Below are 16,552 nucleotides of genomic sequence, written 5' to 3' on the forward strand. Positions count from 1 at the left end.
GCATACCATTTTAGTGACTTTTTCAAAATATTGGGGAAAGTACCGGAAGTTGGGAAACGGTGTTGCCCATCTTCGAACTGAAACTAAGTTTCGACAAAATATGACGAAGGCCTAATTTAAGACCAAATCGGTTGATCAGTTCGAGAGTTTTCGTTCTCTCCAGCCACTACATATGGTGACATAGGGTGATTCTACACCTTTCGGGCTGTTTTCTCAAGAAGTATGGACTTATCCCTGAAAAAAAACGTTTACCGTCGTATTTGAAGCAGAGAATCAAAGTGATCCGAGAGCAGGTCTTAAAGTGAACATATCCCAACTTTTGTGTGGGAGTTACCCGACGGAGTGGACAAATATAGTCCATATTCGAACCTGATCTATATCTGGTAGAAATTTTAGGATGTGTTAAGTATAGACCAAATCGATCACTCCCTTCAAAAGTTATCATGCGCACAATTTTTCCGAACATTTTTCGAAGGCCAAATTTTGGACCAAATCGGTTCATCCGTTCAAGAGTTGTCTTGCGCTCCAACCACTAAACAAGGTGTCATAGGGTTTTTTGCATCTTTCAGACTATTTTCTCAGGAAGTATGGACTTGCCCTTGTTGAAACTGATACCGTCGTATGAAGGGCAGTGAATATATGTCGCTACAACAACAGTCAAAGCGATTCGAGAGGTACCCGAAGGAATGGACCAATAGAGTCCATAATGGAACTTTATCTAAGTCTGGTAGGAATTTTACGATGTCATAGTATGGACCAAATCGGTTACTCTCTTCAAGAGTTATCGTGCGCACAAATGTTCCGAACATTTTCGAACTTTTGTGGGGGAGGTACCGGAAGGAGTGGACCGATATGGCCCATCTTCGAACTTAAACTAAGTTTGGACAAAATATTAAGAAGGCCAGCCAGACAGACAGACGGACGGACATTGCTAAATCGACTCTAAATTGTCTGAAGCGGATTTCGTCCAAACATTATTGGGGTCTAAAACCATTATTTCGATTAGGCACATTTTGCCCGTATGAAAGTGTACATACCCTCGTTAGCATAAATGCTGAGGGTATAAAAATACTTGAAATGACGAAATCAGTTATGGCTTCGATCATATCGCTCATTTACTCAAAGAGTGACACATCTCAAAAAATGGAGTTTCGAGAAAAACGCGTTTTAAGTTGGCGATAGAAATTTGGCTTCCCAAATTAAAAAGACTATTACACAAAAAATAAAATAACTAATTTCGACATATTTTGCAAGCAGCTAGCCAGATATCAGAGCTAAATTTCAGTGCAAGATAGAGCGTGATTTAAAGTCTTTTAGTGCTTCATAAACTCAAAAAGCTTTTTTGTTGAATTATGCCAAACTCGTAGTAAATGAGCTGTATCTCGTTGAGTTTTAGGGATATAGGCATGGAAATTTGACACAAGATAAAGTAAAAGTCTTAGAAAAAATAGCTAACTCAATTGCTAACTCAAAAAACGCATTTTTTTAGTTATGTCACTCTTTGAGTAAATGAGCGATATGTATTTTATGTTCTTGGAGTTTCAAGGAATATTTGGAACACACTCCATTGTTTTTCATAGGACTTTGCAAGGATATAGCATAGATTGGGCTTTTCTGATTTTCCTATCAAAAAATTTCGACAAGAGGCTCTCTGTTAACAACAAATCTATTCGCTTCGACTAATTTTTAAAATAGTGGAAATGTATCCTCTAAAGTGCACTAAAGTATTTAAAATACATGAATTCGGAAGATAACCTAATATGTTAGGTTTACCGGAACATAGACGAGAGAAGTAAGAAACCAAAAAAATGGTTGTTGATTTGATTGGAAAATATGACTGAAACCTTCAAAGCATGTACCTAAAATCAAGACGCTGATCTATCCTAAATATCTTAAATACCTGAGGCCGAGAAGTACTGTTGTGTGGAAGCTATACAATTACTTGGGATCTTTGTCAGCAATATTTTGTAAGGAAATAATATTAAGAGGTTTTTGAAATAATCGGGGTATTAAAAAGAGTAGTATACAGAATAAACCTATGGAGTTGTAACTAATACCGTAAAAAATTGTAAATACTTTAGTGCGAGAGGCGCATGCAGAGCTCCGATTTGCTCGTTTTTACTCGCGAGTGGGAGTACTCGAAGACTGCGAGTAAAAAGTCCGATTTGCTCGTTTTTTCTCGCGAGCGAAAAATACCTGCTAGTGGGAGTACTCGAAGAGTATAAGTTTTACAATATGTTTACTCTCCATTCTTTTTTTTTTTTTTTGGAAGCACTCGCGAGTACTCTTGGTTTAAAAATAAGAGTGCGAGTGAAAATACTCGAAATAGAGTACGAGTTTGCTCGAAGAGTAAAATCGAGTGAAAAAAAACTTCGGAACAACCTCCTCCGACCACCCTCTCCGAACATCGGAGCAACCTCCTCTGGAGCTCCGACCACCCTCCTTCGAAGTTCGGAACAACCTACTCTGGACCTCCGGCCACCCTACTCTTCGAGCAAACTCGTATTCAAAACACGTACTCTTCAAGCAAGTCTGAAATATGCTTCGAGAGTGACGAGTACAAATAGAGTATATTCGATTTATTTTTTCTACTCGCGCGATTACTCCCGCTCGAACTCGCTCGAATTTCACACGCGAGTAGAATTCAAGCGAATATTTAGGAGTTCTAGGTGAATGAAGGAATGAACCTAAATAGTCGGACATTTTGGGGTCCTTACCTCAGGAAGTATTGACTTTACCAGAAAAAATACAATAGTATTGTCATGATCACAAAGACTAACCTCTACTAAGTGGTCGCATAGCTTACCATAGACCGACCTATTACTTTGTAAGAGGCCAACAAGATGTTTTTTTCTGTATTCCAAATGCTGCCGGTCAGCGACTTAAGGACCTTTTCTACTCCCAATATTTTGGGGAAGTTTGTGGGTGCCCCGTGGTGCAATGGCATGCACACCCGCCTTGTACGCTAAAGGTCGTGGGTTCGATTCCCAGGCCAGGCAACATCAAATTTTCAACGGTGGCAAATTACCCCTTAGTGATGTTGGCGACATTTCCTGAGTATTTCAGCCATGTAAAACTTCTCTACAAGTGGTGTCCTTAGGACACGCCGTTCGGACTCGTCAATAAACAGTAGGTCCCATATCATTGAGCTAATATGAATCGGGGTGCACTCATTGATATGAGAGAAGTCTCCCTGTCCCACCTGTGGAACAATTGTATTATGGTCGGAATTAGGACAGCCGTCCATGTAGTGAACAGTGTGTCAGTGAATTTAGCGCGGATAGTTTCCTCAGATATAAGAACTGCATTAAGTCAGCTATGTAGATAATTAACTAATCTCATATGTATGTCATCGATGTTAGGACCCGACGCCAAGATTATATAATCATCCGCATCTCTATGCCGCCTGGAAGGTGTGAACTTTCAGAATGGTAAAGGAGTTATCATCCGCCTTGGGAAACTCCCTGTTTCACTTTATATTAGAGTTCTTGGTCCATTATCTCAGGAGGTATGGACTTGCGTCCAAAAAGTTATACCGTCGAAGTAGATGCCGCCAGGACAACCTGCTGCAAATTATTTCACAACTATTCCAGACATGACCGAAATATTACGATAATCCAAATCAATTTCCTCCTTCGAAACTCACCGCGCGCATTTTAGCAAAAAATTGTTTAACTTTTGGGTGGACCGATAAGGCTCTTATTCAAACTAAAACTTAGTTTGGATAAAATATTACGAGATCCAAAATTTGGTCCAAAGCAGTTGATCCGTTCGAGAGTTATCGTGTGCACCAGACAGCCAATCAGTCAAACAGACGGACGGACAGGGCTAAATCGTTTCCAAATTGTCTGAAATGGTGAGCGCATTTTTGGTTGTATCAAAGTACAATGAAAACAATGGGCACAGACGTCGCTTCGGGTGGAATCTTTAGCGTTGTACATCTTTCTATCGGGTGAAGCTTATTAATTCCATGGCCATCGACTCTTCGTTTCACTCCGATACATCCTTTCAAAATCCTTCTTTTCCCCGAGTCTAATCCTTTCCATTTGGCCTGTCGTGGTTGCTGTCCAGGTGGTGAAACAGTAAGAGATCATGATACGATCACTTGTTTGTTCATCAGAAAAGCCCTCTAAACAGATTTCATCATCGAAAGGGTGGTGGTATGACATTAATATCTTCTTCGGTGCCACCGTGGTGCAATTGTATGCACATCCACCTTGCACGCTGTAGGTTGTGGGTCCGTCCAGACAATATGGAAATTGTCAACGGTGGCAAAATACCCCTCCGTGTATTGTAGGAAACATTTCCTGAGTATTTCTGCCATGTAAAACTTATATACATGTGGTGTCTTAAGACACGCCGTTCGGACTCGGCGATAATCTGTAGGTTCCATATCATTGAGCTAATTTCAGTTTCTTCGGCAGCTCTTTACGATAGACTTGGAGCTAGAGCTGGAAAACTATCGATATTCCCAACATTAGACATTTTCGATATTACATTTCAAGAAAATCGATTACTATCGATATTATCGTTAAGTTGTTATCACCATATCACCATTAATTTGGAGATGAAAACAGAAATGTAAAGGATAATAAACAATAGATTTTTTTTTTTTCAAAAAATATAAAAAAATACATTTTACATTTCCGAAAAATGTGTACGTGGGGCTACGGACTTACATACACACACACACAAAATCGAAAAGCAGCGAAATTTCTATTTAATTCAATTAATTTTAGGCTATGGGTTTTTATTTCAATAATATCGATAGACAAAACTATCTATCGATATTGAATTTTTAAAAAATAATCGATGTTATCGATGGTGCCATCTGTTTTTTGCTAGCTCTACTTGAAGCTTCTCTTCAAAACAGCAGATATGCATTTTCGTTAACGTCAAGTCACTGAATTATTTGTTATTTTAAATAAATAATTAGGTTCATATTTTGTTATGTATAGCATAAATGATTGACTTATTTCGGAGCTTTTTGTATCATTATCAAAGTTTTTAGATCTGTTTTTCCTGGTAATAGATTTTTCTCGACACAAAATAGGCATATCTTCATCCTAGTCCAACTAAAGCCATACGCAAATTTTAACCAATTTGTATGTTGACTATTATTTTTGTTGACTATTTTTTCTTTAGCCACATTTTGTCTTTGGATTTTCTTTGTTTTATGACCAACTGATGAATATGTTGTCTTTGTTTTTGGCCTTTTGTTTTCCCTAATCATTCGCATTATTTGTTCGTAAACGTTGTGCGGTTACCTTTTATTGTTGCATTGTTCAAATATAAATTTGTGTGTGTGTGTGTGTAGAAGCTGCAAAGAAATGAAGTTTCCAATGACTGGAATAAAATGGCTTGGAGTAGAGCGGAATAGTTGTCATTTCGTTGATGTTTTGCACAGCCACCCAGCGAATGGAAGCGGGCACGAGGACAGTGGTGGGGGATACCCTTTGTGAGTACAAAAAACTTACATATTTACTGAATCACGCAACCATCTGCGTACCGACCGACCTATCTGTCGTTGAAGTTTTGGCCTTCGCTTTTTTTTCTTTTGTATTTTTTTTTTTTTTTGTTTGCGGTGAAAGTTTTGTTTTGATGATTTTTTGCATTATTTTGACAATAAATGAACACAAAAAAGGTTCAAACTTCAAAAAATATGTTATCATTTCACAATGCAATAAAATGCATTCACCCACAATCACATCCACATATGCACACATGCAGACAAACGTGGATGAGATCATGGTTTTAAGCCACAAATGTAATCCGGAACATTGACCTTATTTTGTACACGGTGGTGGTCTGTCTTGTGCAAAATTGAAGCTAAAATTGATTTGAATTTTTAAAAAATCAAATATTGACCGCGCACACAATCGCCATTATGTGTTTGTTAAACTCCTTGGCGCATTGATGACTTCCGGATGCATGCCTCAGCTAATATACACGTTTTGTTTTAATCATCTAACATCTTTTCTTCTCTCTCTTGTTTCGTTTTTGTTGCAGTTTACGCCGTTTACGTTGCAAGGCATGTTGCAGTAAGGAAGTATATTATCCATACGACTTCCAAAAACAACAACAACAGCAGCACTGACATCAAAACGAAAAATAAAACGAAACGGAGCGTCCAGTGATGCGATGTGCGGACTTTGTTAACACTGGTTTTTCGTGTTCACGTAATAGCAACATTAAGCCCGAAATAACACAAGGTGTGGAACGTCCACTGGCAGCGGCAACCGTAGCATCTTGCACACCAATTATTGTTAGCAACAAACGCAAATAGCTACCAGCAACAGGCAGCTAGGCCACATTGTAAGAGACCAATAACCGCAGTCAGACGAGTTGTGTGCATCCAAATCACAGCATAGGCAGCAGAGCAGCACGGGTGCTGCACACAAACTGGCAACTAGAGCAATAACACAGGCGCGCTTTGGTACATTCGCCACGCGTAAAGCTCATCCAGCCCCTGAAAACGCTTGCAGTTCCTCAAAATATCTAAGCACGACAACATTAGCCATACCGGCCGCAATAACAGCAACATAACGCCAGCAATTGCTGCAACACGAGATATCCGCGGCAGGTACATAATCATCAGATCATAGCGGCGTCTGCAAAACAAAATCGAAAACGCTCGCACACAGGAAAAGAAGCAAACGCCACTGTATTGGAAACAACATTCCACGACATCCGAAAAGGAGTTCAATGAACGTGACTCCCTAAGCAAGCAGACGAGCGGAAACAACTTTACTTCCTTCCCAAAACCATCCCAGATTTTCCATCACTTAGCAGCATCGTCCAATTACCCTCTCAACGTCAAAGTCCATTACTTCCTTCCTACACATCCATCGTCTAATTATAGTTTCCATTGTCAAGGTCATTCTTTGAAGAGCTCGATGTAAAATGAAAGCAACCACACAATGCAGTATTTGGTCTCTCATTGTCTTATCAGCAGTGTCAGCAACAGCGCAGGTAATCGAAGGTAATACGCACTTCTTGCATACGCCATCGTTGGCTCCAACATTACAGTTGACGGCTACACCCACGACTCCCTTTCAAGTCTCCTCATCGACGCAGCCTTACGCTACCTCTCCAAATCAACCGCCATGGTTAGATAACAAACAATTGTCGGCAAGGGATCAAAAGAATACCGCACGGAATCTCTATGCCCCCTATCAACGATTCTCTAAAGCTGATGTAGCCAATTTTCCCAATGTAGTTATACGCCCGGATGGTTCGGCTGTACAAACATTTAGTGCCTACCGCAAGGGACGTGCAAGCACTCTAAATCAGAATCATCAAGCCAGCAGACGTTCCGACAATGCAGAGGTTGAGATTATCAACGCTCCAGCAGTGGAACTGCCTTCCAGCCCTTTGATTACCATTCCCAAAAATGTTGTTCCAGCCTCATTGGCCACTAATTTCACCAGGCAAGGACGTAAACGCAATTACCTTTATATTCCTTTGCAGCCAGATCCTTCCCAGAACTATCTCTTACAGCTCAAACCAAAAGGAAACGCATCACTTAGTGACTTAGGACCTCCGACAAGTGACGTTTCGCCAGCAGTACCAGAAATTGGCGAAGATGTGACACCATCGGCTGACAGAACGGAACGCAGTGATAATTTTCCAGTTAGTACACCCACCTCGACGGATCGTTATGACCGTGGAGAAGAAAACAGCAGTCGGCGGGTGGGTTTCCAATTCCCCAGTTATAGCCTTAACCCTTCGAGTCCTTTCCAACCACAAGGCTACCGAGAGGATAATCCCGTTTTTGGTGACGCGTCTGGCTACGAAGATGTTCCCTTGCAGGAAAAACGTTTAACTCGTCAGCTGGTCTTCGAACCGGATGTTTCTCCCACATCCTATTCCTATGACTTTTCCGGTTTAGGGGCAAGCACCATTCCTCACACCTTGAACTCTGCTGCGGCAGCTGGTAAACAATATCGGGAGGAAGTAACAAAATTTGGTGACATCAATGGGCCCATTACTGCTCTACCACAAAGGCCACAGAGGGGTATATACTTTGGTGATACCGAGTTCCGCACCGGATCTCTAGTGCGACCTTTTACACCACAGAAAACATTCAGTGAATATATAGGTGGCTTGGATCCTTCCAGTTCACGTAAAAGCCGTTATTACCCTTACAAGTCATCGCGCAGTCCACGTGTCGTATTCCCCACTAATGATAATGTGGGTACAACGGGACCCAGCTCAACCGGGACTGGAGTCTATTTCAATGACAATGTTGTATTTCGTGATCAAAATTTCGGCATTAACGAGTTGGCTTCCGTCCAAGATGTACGCAACGAATTCAGTTTACAGGACCTGGACAGTACCTCAGAGAGTAGCAGCCTTAATGGAGCTCAGTCGGCCAGTACCTTCAAGGAAAAAGGTAAGCCCAGCGCAGCCTCTAGTATTCACTTAACACAAAGCTTTTGCCTTCCAAACATTAACCATGAATGAGCATAACAATGAAACGATGGAGGCAGTTCCATAGTCGGCTCGACTATGGAATTGCCTCCGGTGTAAGTAGTCAAAGGTCCATAGCACCGCTCTGCAACACTGGTATATGCTTCCTCTCTCCTTTCTCTCTTTCTCACATTCAGTTGACATCACAAGCGAATTGGAGTGCCAGCATCGCGGTGGAACCTGTGAATTTTTCATAGGCTGCTGGATGACTGGCGGCCTGCTGCAGGGCACTTGTCACGGCTTGTTGCGTGGCTGCTGTCATCGCACAGCCAAGTCAGCCAACTTGCGCACCTCCGAATACGTGGGCAACACAATCGATTTAACTGATCTTCCGCAAAAGACATATGGACCCGTGAAAAATGATCCCAGTGAGTGTTAGAAAGAAAAGAAAATTGCACGACAACCAGCCAGCATCACAATGGCCATGGCAAAGCAACGATGGTAGAAGGTCCCCTGCCCCCCACCTAACGAAGCACTTGCTAAACGCTCTCCACTTATATCTATGTATCCTTCCCCCTTGACCATTTCCCACCTTGCAAGTTGGTGTTCAACCTCCAACAAGAAACACTAGGAAACGGGTGGAATAAATGGTTCTAGGCATTGATGGTGCTAAGGTTTTGCATGCTACCTTCCTGTGAACGGGCAAACTTGCTAACGATTGCACACTAAACTGAGCTATATTGTAGAATGTTCGGCTGCATGATCTGACCCGCATGAATAATTTCTTTGTCTTTAGTATTGATTGCATTCTAATTTCCTTTCCTACATTCGATACTGTGTAGTCTCCTACACTGCACGGCATTGTATGGTAGAACATTTCTAAGGGTAGGGCCACTGAGTAGTGAGTGATGCCTGTAGATAGTCATTTTGGTTCTGGGGACGTTTGTTGTAGTTGTTGTTATGATGCATGAATAAAATTCGTGTTTACGGAGAGAGATCCAAGCCGCACTGACGTATCCTCCTCCGCGTATCGTATTGTAACTAAACAAAATCAACGCTAACCAAGACAAGTATTGTTCCTGCGGAAGATCAGGCTCTCAAATCGTATCTTACCCACACACACACACAACCAACCAATTGTGTGTTTAGCTCTCACATTGTATTTAGCTTGGCTTTGCATTAAATGTATCTGCTTTATGTTGCACCCGTTTAATTAAATATTAAATTTATTTGCTTATTAGCTTAACATTTATATATTTATTAATAAAAGTATTTGTTGAATGAAAAAAAAACATTGTATTTGGTGATTTGTAAAAAACAACAAAAACTGAAATGTTGGGGTTAATGCGAGAAAAAACAACAAATTTTTGTTTTGTGTAACTTCATTTAGGTTGCGGCATTTCCCTGGCAAAACAAACTGCCCAGAGACGTATTGTCGGTGGTGATGATGCTGGTTTTGGTTCATTTCCCTGGCAAGCATATATTCGCATTGGTTCGTCAAGGTAAGAGGTTGAACGTAGAGCCGGTAAACAATGGAAATTGTTGAAATTTTTTCTTTGATTTCAGATGTGGTGGCTCCCTAATTTCTCGACGTCATGTGGTAACAGCTGGCCATTGTGTGGCAAGGGCCACACCTCGTCAGGTCCATGTTACATTGGGTGATTATGTTATCAATTCGGCAGTGGAACCTTTGCCAGCCTATACTTTCGGTGTGCGACGTATTGATGTCCATCCCTACTTTAAGTTTACACCTCAAGCCGATCGTTTCGATGTTTCTGTGCTGACACTGGAAAGGACGGTGCATTTTATGCCTCACATAGGTAAGAACAATATATTAGTGTGTACTGTAGATTTAGAATGACCCAGCAAACCAAATGTCGGATGTCCGCCACATCTGAACAATTTCGAAAGCAAAATCGATCAGATTTCATTCCGATTTCTGTATGATTTTTCGTTGGGGAATTCAATCAGATTTCGTTTCTATTTCGCAGAGAATGTCGGAAGTAAATTTCCCTTCGAATAGCCAATGTTTTTCTTCCGATTTCGGTACGAATTCGGATCGATATGTCGGAAACACATTTCCCTTTGCACAACAACCACCTTTTGTATATATATAACAGCAAGGGGTTGGTTTCAGTTAGTATGTTGTCGAAAAACAAAATGGTTGGTTATAAAATCCGCATATAAAATTTTTAAATATTATAAATATAAATGCAACATATAATAATCAAGCTAGTGCTGATAGACTCAACATATTCCTACACAAAGTTTACATTGTTCTACTATAACTACAAAATTATAGCAACAGTGAAAGTCATTAGAAACGCTTGAAATTACAATCTTCCAATAAAAATGATCAATAAAAAAGGCGCCAGAGAAAATTTGTTTCTTTCCATATTCATACGACATTGTTCCAAAGTCGTTTAGAAATTTTTCCGAAGATTTGGAAGGTACCTCCGATGTTCATACGACATTATTCCGAAATCGTTCAGAAATCTGTACGAAAATTCGGAAGAAAAAATTCGTTTCCGAATTTCACAAGGATTTTCTTTCGACGCACAATGGTTCAGGAATCGATTTTCCTGGCCAAAAATCAAAATTTTGTTTTGTCAAAGATATTTAATTTCTATATAAGATTCGATAGTAAACATATTGAAACTAAGGAAACCAAAAAATTAGGCCCAAATATTGGAAGGTGTGGGCGTGGCGTGCCCCTAAAGACGAGCATTTTCCCCATTTTTGGGAAATACGTCATTTTTGCAAATTTCTGGAGAAAGACGAAGCTATTTCTCTGAAACTATAACAGTTATTGTGTTCATTGTTTTTTTGTAAGGTAGGTAGGATTGTGGCCTTTAAAAATAGTTTTAGCAAATTACCGTAGCGTTTACACCACATGATCTATTTTATTTTTCCTTGGGTACTAAATTTTATGAAATTCCAAATTTAGTGGACTAGAACTTTTGTGGAACAACATGGAACAAAGTTCTGTTTTCACAGAAAGATGCCCGAAAGTCTCCTCTTCCAGCCCATATACTTTTGTACCCGTCCCGTTCCGTCCGTTTAACACTTTTTTCAATTTATTAAAATTACATGTGTAAAAATATGTGTTTTTCTATACTGTTTCCATATGAATTACAGTTTTTTGACACAAATTACAACTTTTTTGAGTATATGAGTTTTTATACGAGTTATATAAGTTTTATTAAAACCCAAGGATTTTTTAATTTTTGAAAAAATTTAAATTTTTTTTTACAAATTTTTGAAAAAAAAATTTTCGACGTTTTTTCGAATTTTTTTTAGTTTTTTTTTTTTGGTAATTATTTTGTTTATTTGTTGGTGTTTGACCATCTTTAATACATAGGAAGATATAAAAACCACAAAAACACTCATATTTTGATGAAAAATAGTTAAAAAACCCAAAAGTTTAACTTTGACCTTGAATTTCTCTGCAAATACCAGACCGAACTTGACCGCTTACAATTCGTCTGAAAGCTGATTGTGTTATCTGTCTAACAAAAATTATGAATATATCTCTATCCGTTCAAAAGTTACAGAATTTTGACCAGGAAAAAACGATTCCGAACCACTGTGCGACGTATCTTCAGAATTTTGTCCCGATTTCGTTACGATATCGGTACGAAATTCGGACGCTACGTCCGATGTTGGGTCCGCAATCGTAACGATATTAAAACGAAAGTTGTATGAAGTGGTTGACATAATTTCGGAACGAAATGTCGGAAAATTCGGATCAATTTCTGTCAGAATTTGGAACGAAATCGGAAGAAAATCCTTGGTAAATTTGGAAGGCGAATTTTTTTCTTCCGTATTTTCGTAAAGATTTCTGAACGATTTCGGAATAAAGTTGTATCAGAATCGGAGGTACCTTTCGAATCTTCGTAGAGATTTCTAAACGATTTCTGAATAATGTCGTATGAATATCGAAGGAAAAAGATTTTCTCTGACGTCTTTTTTATTGATAAATTTTTCTTTGTTATGTTTATACCCTCAGCCTTTAGGCTATGAAGGGTATATACACTTTCATACGGACAAAATGTGCCTCATCGAAATAATGGTTTTAGACCCCAAGTATGTTTGGACGAAATGTGTTTCAGACAATTTGGAGTCGATTGAGCAATGTCCGTCCGTCTGTCTGTCTGTCTGTCTGTCTGGCTGGCTGGAGCGCACGATAACTCTCGAAGGGATGAACCGATTCGATTCAAATTTTGGCTTTCGTAATATTTTGTCCAAACTTAGTTTAAGTTCGAAGATGAGCTATATCGGTCCACTCCTTCCGGTACCTCCCCCACAAAAGTTCGAAAATGTTCGGAAAATTTGTACGCACGATAACTCTTGAAGGGTGTTACCGATTTGGTCCATACTTTACCCATCGTGGAGCGTGTACCAGACATAGATCAGGTTTTAATATGGACTCAATCGGTCCACTCCATCGGGTACCTCCCACACAAAATTTTGGAAAAGTTCAGTTTAGGAACATATCTCGAATCGCTTTGATTTTTGCTTTAGCAACTTGTATTCACTGCTCTCCATACGACGGTATAAGTTTCATCAGGGGCAAGTCCATACTTCCTGATAAAATAGCCTGAAAGTTGCAAAAAAAACCCTATGACACCGTTTGAGGAGGTTGGAGGGCAAAATAACTCTCGAACAGGTCTGCCGATTCGGTCCAAAGTTTGGCCTTAGTAATATTTTGTCCAAACATAGTTTAAGTTCGAAGATAAGCCATATCGGTCCACTCCTTCAGGTACCTCCCCCACAAAAGTTCAAAAATGTTCGGAAAAATTGTGCGTACGATAACTCTTGAAGAGAGTGGCCGAATTGGTCCATACTTTACACATCCTAATATATCTACCAGATATAGATCAGGTTCAAATATGGACTATATTTGTCCACTCCATCCGGTACCTCCCACTCAAAATTTCGGATACATGTTCACTTTAAGACCTGCCTTCGAATCACTTTGATTTTTGTTGAAGCAACTTGCATTGTTGCCTCAATTGCGATGGTAAAAGTTGTTTCAGGGGCAAGTTCATACTTCTTGAGCAAACATCCCTGAAGTCCTAAAAAACCCCTATGGTACCATATGTAGTGGCTGGAGATCCATTCTTTTTAGTATCTCCTCCGCAAAACTTTTGATATTAAATCCTAATCAACATTTTTGTCAGTTCAAACGCCCAAAATTCTTAAAAATCCCTAAATACATGCGTTTTTTGGAAAAAAATTGTTTCAATATACACAAGCTGAGGGTATATCTCTGTCGGCAAAGCCGACTGATACTTTTTTACTTGTTTTTTTTTTTTTTTTTTATTTTAAACGTTTCTAATGATTTGTTATCATTTTTTAGTTATAGTGGAACAATGTAAACTTTGTGTACGAATATGTGAGTGTATCAGCACTAGCTTGAATTATTTATGTTGCATTTATATTTAAAAATTGTATATGCGAATTTTATAACCAACCACATTGTTCTTTGACAACAAACTAAAATGTTAGATACATACAAAAGGTGGTTGTTCTGCGAAGGGAAATTTGTTTCCGACACTGGTATATTCGAAAGGAAATTTACTTCCGACATTCTCTCCTAAATCGGAACGAAATCTAAACTAATTTCCCTACGACAAATCGTATGTAAATCGGAACGAAATCTGAACAATTTTGCTTCCGAATTTGAGTGAAATGGGACATTTTGGAAAAAGTGGTTTTTGGTTTCCTTTAGTTTCTGCAAAAACAAAACATTTCAGTAAATTTTCATATTTTTGGCTAACGGTTACGGAGATATCACAGTTTGAAAAAGTCGAATAATATAAATAAATACTTATAACTTCTTCAATATTGGTCCAAATTGAAAAAAAATCTTATTTTGTTTTTTTTTTATCAGCTATCTAATCAAAAATAAAAAAAAAATGCACAGTGGGTTTGAACGCAAATTTTCACGATTTAATATTTAAAATCAATTTTTTGCAATGATTGTGCTCATCGATTTCCTTGAATATTTTTATGAAATTTTTGTAACTGATTGTAGTTTAATACAAAAAAGTAAGGAAATCAAAGAGTAAAGATTGATAAAGATTGATTTTAAATGTTAATCCAGAAAATTGCCAATATTAAAGTAGTTATGAATATTTTCTACCGTCCTCCTGAAAAGATGAATTTTTAAATTGCCCAATCGATAAAATTGCTGTGGTTAAAAACAAATCCTTATAAATTGAAAAAAAAAAATGAAAATCGGCTTTGTTTAAAATTGGATCCAAAATACCTAAAATTGGCTAAATATGCATATAGAAACAATGTAAAAATCGAAGCCGATTTTCACAAATTTTTGTAGGATTTTTCATAGATTGGACAATAAATTGAGGCTGTAAAGCGATTTGGGAGATTTTAGCCCCATACAAATTACTAAGAAAATAAAGATCGCTAAGGGGGCAATTGTCATCATTGAACGATTGCCATAAAAATACATATTTAGAGGTTATGGATAAAGATCACATCCACTTGAAAAATCCTCTCCTTATTTCCTAATTATGACAAAAATGACAATATATGGGTTAAAAGATTGTTTCCATTTTAAAATAGCACTTCACTCTTAGGCATTACTTGTTCCAGATTATCTTCTTTAAAACTTGTTAATAAAATCCATTTAAAAATAATAACTGAATAGGTTAAGTGATGTAATGATAGGTGACCTCAATTTTTCGTTACACGACAAACCAAACAATTTAAGGGCCAATGAATGCACTCGAATGTCAATTGAAGAAAAAGGTAAAGTGACAACACACACAGAGGCATTACCTAGCTTTGAGCTTGCCAAATAAGACACTTGAAATGCGTGTATTTGAACACGTGCCAGACACACGCGAAGAGTAACGGACATAATGAGCCATGAATGAATGACACCTAAATGTTGGGTGAAATATGTTTTCTATGATATATTTAAATGAAAAAAAAAAAAACATTCAAAATAACTCAATTAAATTTCCGGTTTGGCACAACTTGTTTGTTTTTAGGTGTGCTTTTTTCGTCTTCTCGAAAATTACTCAAAAATTTCCTTTTTCAATTTTTCTTTTTTACTTCTCAGCTCCCATCTGTTTACCCGAAAAGAATGAAGATTTCCTAGGCAAATTTGGTTGGGCAGCGGGCTGGGGCGCTTTAAATCCTGGTTCTCGTTTGAGGCCCAAGACATTGCAGGCAGTTGATGTACCGGTTATTGAAAACAGGTTTGCAATATTTCCAACAATGTACATAAGTAACAATTGATTATTAAATATTAATGGTATGTTTTCCCCCAAAGAATCTGTGAGAGATGGCATCGTCAAAATGGCATTAACGTTGTGATATATCCCGAAATGATGTGTGCCGGTTATAGAAATGGTGGCAAAGATTCTTGTCAAGGAGATTCTGGTGGGCCGCTTATGCATGAAAAGAATGGACGTTGGCATTTGATAGGTATGGTTCCCTAACTAAATTACATTGCAATTATAACCAAACCTCCATTTTTTGCTTCTTTACAGGTGTTGTCTCAGCTGGTTATTCGTGTGCCTCCCGTGGCCAGCCAGGCATATATCATCGTGTGGCCTATACTGTCGACTGGATATCCCATGTTGTTGGTCTAACATCTAACATTTAAATGTTTGCTAATTACAATTTTCGCCCACTTCGAGCGTTTTGGAGTGTTCATTGATTTCCTTCTATTGTAAATACACACTAGCGGCTATTATTGCTAAATTCGCATGGAATCCATGAAGTAGATGTGAACCTATGACACAACTGTATTGCTTTAACGCTTAAGTCTAATCTTAGGCTAATATTTATAATAGGTCTCTCATTAACGTTAGATACTTAAGCTAAAATGCTAAACTATCATCCCCCCTCTCCCCGTTTACAACCACACATCATTAATTTTAAGCGTATTCCCTTTAAAATGTATTTATTAACATATTTTAGAGATATTTTTTAATAACAAGCCAAGCAACCTTGGTTTGTGTTCGTTACAAATCGAAAAACTAGACTTAGTTTGTTAAAACAAATCATATTTATTCAAATGAAAACACAAAATATAATTTATTTTTCTATTTAAAATAAACAAAAAATGTAAATAAAATAAAGTACCAATATTTTTAAATCT

At 38.3% G+C, this 16,552-nt stretch overlaps 1 protein-coding gene and 1 long non-coding RNA gene across 7 annotated transcripts in view; one reads left to right on the plus strand and one right to left on the minus strand.

Moving 5' to 3' along the window:
* The window catches only part of LOC141404846 (uncharacterized), a 39,479-nt gene extending 22,930 nt beyond the window's left edge, over nucleotides 1-16,549 (plus strand). The window contains exons 1-8 of one of the 6 annotated variants that reach the window (XM_073988616.1): nucleotides 4,945-5,458; nucleotides 6,010-8,395; nucleotides 8,610-8,840; nucleotides 9,803-9,914; nucleotides 9,979-10,232; nucleotides 15,506-15,644; nucleotides 15,719-15,873; nucleotides 15,939-16,549. In XM_073988616.1, coding sequence (XP_073844717.1) covers nucleotides 6,904-8,395; nucleotides 8,610-8,840; nucleotides 9,803-9,914; nucleotides 9,979-10,232; nucleotides 15,506-15,644; nucleotides 15,719-15,873; nucleotides 15,939-16,054 — 2,499 coding nt within the window. In that variant the 5' untranslated portion in view covers nucleotides 4,945-5,458; nucleotides 6,010-6,903 and the 3' untranslated portion in view covers nucleotides 16,055-16,549. Of the gene's footprint in view, nucleotides 1-4,944; nucleotides 5,459-5,486; nucleotides 5,645-5,665; nucleotides 5,768-6,009; nucleotides 8,396-8,609; nucleotides 8,841-9,802; nucleotides 9,915-9,978; nucleotides 10,233-15,505; nucleotides 15,645-15,718; nucleotides 15,874-15,938 lie in introns of those variants that run through there. The other 5 variants (XM_073988613.1, XM_073988611.1, XM_073988612.1 and 2 more) reach the window with 5 other exon arrangements.
* LOC141404851 (uncharacterized) overlaps nucleotides 1-16,552 on the minus strand; it is a 312,536-nt gene that overhangs the window by 43,190 nt on the left and 252,794 nt on the right. The gene's annotated exons all lie outside the window — the stretch shown is intronic.

The sequence above is a fragment of the Musca autumnalis genome, unplaced genomic scaffold (genome assembly GCF_047663935.1).
Source record: "Musca autumnalis isolate F117 unplaced genomic scaffold, ASM4766393v1 scaffold_5, whole genome shotgun sequence".
Taxonomy (NCBI): Eukaryota; Metazoa; Arthropoda; class Insecta; order Diptera; family Muscidae; genus Musca; species Musca autumnalis.